Source organism: Cololabis saira, chromosome 21 (genome assembly GCF_033807715.1).
Source record: "Cololabis saira isolate AMF1-May2022 chromosome 21, fColSai1.1, whole genome shotgun sequence".
Lineage (NCBI taxonomy): Eukaryota > Metazoa > Chordata > Actinopteri > Beloniformes > Belonidae > Cololabis > Cololabis saira.
Window position 1 is genome coordinate 18,781,423 of NC_084607.1, and position 8,694 is coordinate 18,790,116.

Below are 8,694 nucleotides of genomic sequence, written 5' to 3' on the forward strand. Positions count from 1 at the left end.
TCTTGGCACATGGCGGCTGAAATTCCCTTGGCTGGAAGTCCCTGTGCTATGATCCTGCAACAAAAATCTTCTGCTCTCGTCAGGATTGTTTAGTTTAGTTTAGTTTTATTTAGCACATACAATAAAAATCACATCACACAATAAGTGCCAGTAGGCATATGAGAAGCCCCCACCTAATAACATTTAACAATATAGTTATGAGTATACAAAATCATAAAAAAAAAAAAAATACATCATAAAAATTGCATGCAGAACATGAATGAAAATAAAAATTACTGTTGGCGCGTCAAGAGGCGTGTTGAGCCGCATTTTGTAATAACGGTGCATTTTGTAATAAACGTTCAAAATGTAATAACTTTGTCATTTCATTTTGTAATAAAGCCGCATTTTGTAATAATGCGGCTTTAACTTATTACATTTTGAGAAGATTATTACAAAATGCACTTGCAACTTTTTTATTCTCTAGAAAATGTAATAACATGGTGCATTATGTAATAACAATTCTAAAGCATAGTTTATTTGTTTGTTATTGGCCTATATATTTCCAAACTTCAAATAGGCAACTAAAGTTATTTGGAGTATTGGAGGATTTATTGGGGTACATAGCTCTAAGGGAAATTGCATAAAAAAACAACAAAAGTCACTGTTGTATAAATTCATTGTTAAACAAACAACAATAATAGGTATTATTACATAATGCACCATCTTATTACATTTCCTAGAAAATAAAAAAGTTGCAAATGCATTATATAATAATCTTCTCAAAATGCCATAACAACATTTATTACAAAATGGGGCAGTTTATTACAAAATGCGGCTTTATTACAAAATGAAATGAAAAAGTTAACATTTTGGACATTTATTACAAAATGCACCGTTGTTACAAAATGCGGCTCAACAAGGCGCCACACACGAATCAGCTCGTTCATCGCGTGTTTGTTCTAATATGTAAGTGCGGAGACCGCGTCTCTCCTCTCTCAAGCCTAAATTATTGTCCCACGTTAAATCGACGCAGACCCTACGGCGTAGGGTACGGCGTAGGGTCTGCGTTGGTGTAACGCGGAACCATAAATCAGCCTTCAGAGGTGAGCGTCCTCACCTCCTCCTGCATCTCTCCTGCTGGAGACAGTCACGGCGCACCACGACGAGCGCGTCGGAGCCCGGTCCCTCCCCGCCCGCCACTAATACGCAACACAATATGCAATTTAGTTAGGAGGACGATCAAACTACAGAGGAGTGATCCACCTCGAAACCTGTGACAAACAAACTTGAGGAATATTTGGCAACAAAAGATGAATCTGCCACATTCACTTGCATCTATGACGAAGTGGCGCATTTCATAGTGAGATTACGCTTGCAGGTAAGATGATTCTAAGTGACTTTAGAGCGATTGTAAAAATGGCTCCACAGGTTTTATATAAATTTCAAAATATATCAATAAATATGCCAACAAATCTTATTGTGAATTATATCATTAATTATGCAGTTTTTTCTCCTTTTTTATTTTTTTTCTACGCACTCATTAAACAGAAACATTGACGTTGTCAGATATTTACACAAGTGTAATTTCACTGCGAACAAACTAAACAAAAATGTCAACTGTGTGCAGAGTTTCTCAACATTGTTAATGACTGATGTGACCTTGTTCTTCTCTGCTTCCAGTCAGATTGCATAAGCACCTGAGGGGCGTATAAACTATTTTATTGTTTTGTCTAGTTTCTGTGAGTAGGCTAACCAGATTTTACCAGTAAGACAAAAATTAGGCAAAAAATGTGGTTGAAACAGTAAGAAAATGAGAAAACTAAATAGGTGATTAAAGCTTTTTCAAATATTTCCTCGAGCTGTTAAGCCACCTTTTACTTTTTATCATGATAGCTCTGAGCTGTTTCTTTTTTTCCCCAGAGATGATACTTGTTGAACAGGGTTAACTGTACTCCACAGCATGTATAAGAGAGCTTCATGTTTTCATTGTCCCCCTCTTTTTTGTGACTCCAGTGGATATACAGTATTATGCAACACCCCTGTTCACCTGACTCCGATATTAAGTCACTGAACTCAAACAGCCCTTTTACAAACATTGGTCCATCTGTGTAACTACATTCACCACACTCCTGCTGTCAAACTGGCACAATAAAACATCTCATGTTATTGACGCAGAACTAAGTTGTCAGATCACGTTTGCCTCCTGCATACTAGAAATGACAAGCTCTTCGATCTGACTTCACCAAGGCTTTCAGGGATACTGCCATTCCCATCATGCAATTATTCAAGCTGGAATTCATCCACATCAATGGCTCCAGCCCAGCAAATTAAAAAATAATGTCAGCAATTATGACACTTGGTAACATTTAGCAACATGTGACGTAAGCCCTTCCTTCTGCAGTACTTTTGGTTGTGTTGTGTTTGGAATTACTCCCCTGGCCATTGTTTGAAAGCTCTCCTTTCTTCTGGCACGCTATCAATCAAGTCTGTCTTTTTTTTTTTTTTTTCTAAAGATGAGTAAAATCAATAAATTCCCTCCTGGAGCTGCTTCGTGCTTGACTAGAAAAAGTAAACATACTCTTAACATCAAAATGTGCTGAACTCATATTATTGTATTGTGTCTTGTCACTCAAGTGTACGGCTTTATTGGCATGTGGTAGTCAGTCATTACATTCAGGTCACCGAGGTCAACAAGTGACCTCAAAGCAAAAAAAAACCAAAGAGGGTTTAATTCAATTTCTGACATGTGTGACGACGATAAATCTCAATTCTGTTTGGATTGAATCAATATCAGAATCCATATTAGAGGTGATTGTGTTTTACAAATCTGCTCTCCGCGTGCAGGCGGGATGCCATAACCAGCACGAGAGAGGACGAGACCGAAGTATCATGGATTCCTGGATTTTCCCATCGACTCCTCCCAACTTGTCGGAGCACCTCATGTATGACAGCCTCACGCAGGACAACGGGTCCAACCCCAACGGGAACGTCACCGACCACAGCTTCAACAGAACCAGCACCGTCGTCATCACCTGCATGTACTTTCTGGTTTGTGCCATGGGTCTCTGCGGGAATGCCCTGGTTATCTACGTCATCCTGCGCTACGCCAAGATGAAGACGGTTACCAACATTTACATCCTCAACTTGGCGGTGGCAGATGTGCTGTTCATGCTGGGCCTGCCGTTCATCGCCATCCAGCTGGCGCTGGTTCACTGGCCGTTCGGGCACGTGCTCTGCAGGGTCGTGATGACCGTGGACTCCCTGAACCAGTTCACCTCCATCTTCTGCCTGATGGTGATGAGCATAGACCGCTACTTGGCAGTGGTGCATCCCATTAAGTCCACAAAGTGGCGGAAGCCGCGTATGGCCAAAACTATCAACCTGACGGTGTGGGGAGTGTCACTGCTGGTCAATCTGCCTATTGTCATCTACAGTGGTGTGATTACTAAGCATGACGGCTGCTTCTGCACTATCGTGTGGCCTGAGCCTCAAGAGGCTTACTACACAGCATTCATGTTCTACACCTTCATCCTGGGCTTCTTTCTGCCCCTCATGGTCATCTGCCTCTGCTACTTGTTCATCATCATCAAGGTGAAGTCTTCAGGCATTCGGGTGGGCTCCTCCAAGAGGAAACGCTCGGAGAGGAAGGTGACCAGGATGGTGTCGATCGTGGTGGCCATGTTTGTCTTCTGCTGGCTGCCCTTCTACGTCTTCAACGTGACCTCAGTGACGGGCACCATCAGCACCACTCCCATCCTGAGGAGTACCTTTGCGTTCGTGGTGGTTTTGGGATACGCCAACAGCTGCGCAAACCCCATCCTCTACGCCTTCTTGTCTGAAAACTTCAAGAAGAGTTTTCAGAACGTTCTGTGTCTCAAGAAGGTGGGTGGGCTGGATGAGGCTGAGCGGAGTGACAGCCGGCAGGACAAATCCCGCATGATGAACGACCCCACGGAGACCCAGAGTACCCTGCTGAACGGTGACCTGCAGACCAGCATCTAAGAGGAAGGTGATGGGACTAGAACAAACACACACACACAGACGTCTTCTACCAACCCCCACTAGGGTTCCAACTGAAAGGACATTATTATTAATGTTAATTAAACTCAGAGGAAAGTTTACAGCACTTACAGAAATTAAATATCAACAAGATGTCAAAGTGTTATGTCACATTTACTCAACCGCCCAAACTGTACACAAATGCACAAGAAAACTCTTCAGTTGACTGCGAGTGAAATTCAGTTGACTCTCAAGTCGTCAGTGGACTGATTCTGAGGAAAGGTAAATGAAGCCGACGCCCACCTTCAAAAAATCGCCTGGGTGATATGGATTTCCCCTGGAAGGGGAGGATTATATATTCAGTTTACACCAGAGCCTGTAGCAAGAGTTCATACCTGTGTGTTGTCTTGTGTGCGACCATAGAACAGAATGTGATCATATGCTGTCATTAAAACTGCATTAGTGTTTACTAGCGAGTAATTCATCTGTAAATACTTGTATATAAAATGTGAGCAGAGACTGTATGGAAATTTGGACATTATTAACTTGTGTTGTTTTAAACCGTTTAAACTAACAATATAAGTCGCAGAATGTAATGAGCTTCGGTGCAGTTGTGCTTCCCATTATGTTCCGCCATTAAAACATCTTTACAAGTAATACGAGCGTATCAAATGGAAACGTGAACAACAATGTTCAGCAAGTCACCGCACGTGGGCTGTGTGTCACATTTGCTCTGCTTCACTCTAGACCCATGCCTGATTGAGGCTATTTCCCAATAACGGTGGTGGTCCTGCAGTATGTAAAGTTAAGTTTCTTATCAAAGTGCTAAGTGCTGAGATGTCTAAAAAAAAAGCAGATGCAGATGTAAACCCCAGCCTGATATTTAAGGCTCACCTGGCCGCAATTTCTGTAGGATAATGTTTTGTATCAAAGTTTATGTGTAACTTTTTTATGCGTATTACATAATACCGTTGCCCTTATTGTTTGCAGATGTTACAAACTTTTCTTTGGTTTAAAAAAAAATGTTGAACAGTCTGATTCTAAATTATTCTGTGTGAATCCTGACCTGTTTTGTATGTGTTTTATCAGAGGATGAATCCTGTGCAGATAACGTTTCATTAGTGATTATTTTCCTCCCCTTGCCTGCTCACCCATCCGTCCAGGGCTGTAAAGTGTATCAACAGTCGCCTCATCAGTCCCCAGCTTTCACGTATTTGGCCAAAGGTAGAAGAGGAGGAGGAAATCCTAACCCAGACCAAATCAGGAACAAAACCTGCATGCGTCGTCTCCGTCACCGTTCTCCCCAAATATAAAAATCTAAAAGCGCTGTTTGCCCAGCTGCCTCAGATTTCAACCTTCTTGTAATGCAGGGCATTTGTGAGGCAACGTTTCAAGTATTCTTAGACCGTGTGATTGAGTGACGTGCATTTGTGAAGGGCTAGAACACTCGTCCTCAAGAGGCTGTGGTGTTCCTTTATCATTATTACAGTGCTACTCTACTGTGGAGTCCACAGCTCACCTTGGCAACCTGTGACTACCTGTCTGTTGCCATAATCAGGCCTGGTACCTGTTTGATTTATCGACATTACATGCACAGGTTTCTTCATAATACATCAGAGCTGTTAAAAGCTTCAAATCAATGCACGAAGAAACCCCAAAGTCTGTCTGGTGCATTAATGTAAACAACCCAGCAAACAATCTCCTGCCAAAACACAATGTAAATGTGTGTTGATATTGATGTAAGCACGTTATCCTATCTTCGTACATGCGAGAATGCCGCTATATTATTTCTGTCTCTACAGAAGCGTATTGCTCTTATTTAATAATAGCTATTAATATTGAAAGTCGTGGCGTGCTACTGTTGTCCTATATCACTATAGCAACAGTGACCAATGTGTTTTGACTGCACAGAAACATTTGTGTTATAATTGAGATGACTCCAGGCATGAATTATGCATGTTAACGTTGCTCAGATGACTGAATGAAGAAAAACAAGAAAAATCACAATGATTTAAGCCCACACCAAGACCAAGACACAAACGCAACAAAACCAAACGTGAGTCACGTTAACTCCAACTACAACTTCCAGTCTGTGTTAAAGGGTGGAACAAAATATAAGCCTGTGCAAAGGAGACATCTTGCATTATGCATCATAAATGAATAGTGTTATGACGCCTACTTCTTACAACACCACCTATTGGATGTAATGTTTTCTGCTTTGTGTGTGTTTTAAATAGATACATTTCATATGATTACATAGCCAATCCTCCTGGCAATTTCTCCATCACGTTTTTTTATTTTTGCACTGTGTATCTATTTGTCCTCATCCGTTCTGCTGTTTACACTGAAACAAGTTTGTGACCAAAGGTCATGTGTAGCTGTGTTAAATTAAATAAAGAAGCTTCAAGGTTTTCTTTTGGTGAAAGGTTGTGGATTAGCTCCCTATCAGCAAAAAAAAAATGCTTTACAAAAAAAAGCACTGCATATTAAAATTGAAAGCCAATTCACTTACTTAAAAATCTTTTAATTAATGGCGAGATATGTTTACATCAAATTAAAGTTTTTCCACTTCACATTTTTTTTTTCACCAAAATAAGTATATAATTACAAATCACAAATATAGTACAAGCTTGAGTCACATGAGATAATATTCAGGTATTAATGCCTGTTATATACCTTAGAAATGTGCAGCATTTGATAACCATAGTATGAAAACAGTTTTTAATGTGTTTACATGCCTGGACTGCCCAGAGAAGGCATCAATCTTTTAAGACTGTGTTGTGCTTCTAAATGAGGCCACCAGGTGGCGCCATAGTGACGTGCATAACTTCAGCTGCTCAGAAACCAGACACACATGAAACATGTTTGCAACTGGTAGGTGTTCAGTCCATCAGCTCTTACAAAGAAAAAAAAAAAAACATACTTTATATTTCCTTTAATGTCTTATCTCATTCTACCACAAGAACCCCTCGGCAGTAATAGAGGAACTGTACAGCAGACTGCTTTAAGCACTACGTAATTTTTGGCTCAGATGCGCTACAGCGCTTCGTCTTTGAAATTCCAGTCCTTTAGCAGGTGCAGAGGGACGAATGAAACAAAAGACAGCACACCACGTACACATTCCAGTTTTGTTCTGAGTTTAATCACTGAAACAGATAATGAAGCTCTTGTCTTCCTTTTCGTTTCAGCTATTTCCCTGAATGTCCTTGGGTGGCCTTAACTGCTCCATGATGCATCCAAACCATAGCGTGGCCATTTCACAAGTGTTCTGAGTTTACTCTTCAAAAATCCACCGTTGCCCTCTAGCAGAGGCTCTGCGGAGATATGCATGTTTGATTTCAAATACAGAGCAGCTAAACAATTTTCACTTTTTTTTTTTTTCTTTACATGAGGGAATATATTTAATTCTGAACTTTTCATACAAACACTATAAGTGACCACAAGACCCTGACATGTATGTGCATTAAATAGAGTCTGGCTTGAGTGAATCGAGTCGCAGGTTTGCTGCAGTGCAGAACACACTGGTCGCCACCAGCCAGTTGCCATGGAGAATATTAACACTGATGGAGTCGGAGCCGGGCTGTGGTCACATAGTGCCCATAAATGTGCAATGTGTTTTATTCTCTATACATTTCACATATTCACCTTCCCATTTTCCAAACTACGAAAGAAAAAAAAAAAACAATCAAATAAATCATGATAGGGAGCGGGCCTTGAACAGTTACTGAGGGCCCCCCCCCCTCCCCAACATTATTCATGATAGCCCCGATGCATGCAGTGTGTTGTTAAATGGGCTTTTGTTTTGCGTTTATTTGTTGCAGAGAAAAGTGCTCGTTTAGGAAGAACACATCATCCTCACATGTACAGTAGGACCTTATCTGGAGTCGTCATATCAAGTTTTCTCTTCAGAATGCCATACGAAATGCAAAGCTCACTTTCAACTTACAATTTCTAAACAGAAAAAGGTGAACCAATTAATCAACACCGTCATTATACCAACAATTCCACGAGAATGAAAGCATAATACGTCCAAAACATTATTTCGAGTACCAGGACAGCTAGGGACATGTGACTGTATTGAAAACGTAGAAAAGAAAATGCATACATTGTAAAGAACAGTAAACACAAGTTCAAAATGCAATGAGTCGCTAAAAAAATAGATATTCCGTGCCCCCCCAACCAGACTGTCAAATGAAACAAACAACACAAGTAAATAAATGAACGTGAATACACTCGGGTCCCAATCTGTTTAGTTTCCATGGCAGCACTTCCCCAGTAACTGGCAAAGGCAGCGTCTCGGAGCTCTCCCACGTTTTTTTTTTTTTGTTGCTCTTAAAAAATAGATAATTACTAGATTCGTACAGTATTTCAGAACTAAATTCACAAATGAGAAGTATCATGACGATACCTTTTAAAAAGTTCTTGCAAAGTTCATAATACACTGATCTATATATATTCTTGCAATCAGTCCTATATGCATATGACGACATACCGTCCTCCATCAAGACTAAGTTAAATGCTTGGTCAGTTGAAATGAGAGCACCATGGGAGAGACATGGAGGGTGTGTGGGAGGTGGAGGAGGATCAGAATACTGTAAGAAAAATCCAGATGTGTCCAAATTCACACTGCGCCCCTGCAGCAGGGAGGGGAAAGGACAGAGAGTGGAGGGTGTAGAGCCGCTTCCCTCTGCCCAAGCCTGGAGCTGACGGTGC

General features: G+C 40.9%; 1 protein-coding gene across 1 annotated transcript; it reads left to right on the forward strand.

Annotated features, from left to right (window-relative positions):
• The first annotated feature begins 1,157 nt into the window (after positions 1–1,157).
• LOC133421774 (somatostatin receptor type 2-like) lies at positions 1,158–4,189 on the forward strand. The gene is made up of 2 exons (XM_061711538.1): positions 1,158–1,360; positions 2,827–4,189. Exon 2 carries the CDS (start codon positions 2,872–2,874, stop codon positions 3,982–3,984), a length of 1,113 nt encoding a protein of 370 aa, XP_061567522.1. The 5' UTR covers positions 1,158–1,360; positions 2,827–2,871; the 3' UTR covers positions 3,985–4,189.
• The last annotated feature ends 4,505 nt before the right edge of the window (positions 4,190–8,694 follow it).

Coding starts and splice junctions, on each gene's coding strand:
- LOC133421774 (XM_061711538.1), top strand. CDS start 2,872: ATGGATTCCTGGATTTTCCCATCGACTCCTCCCAACTTGTCGGAGCAC.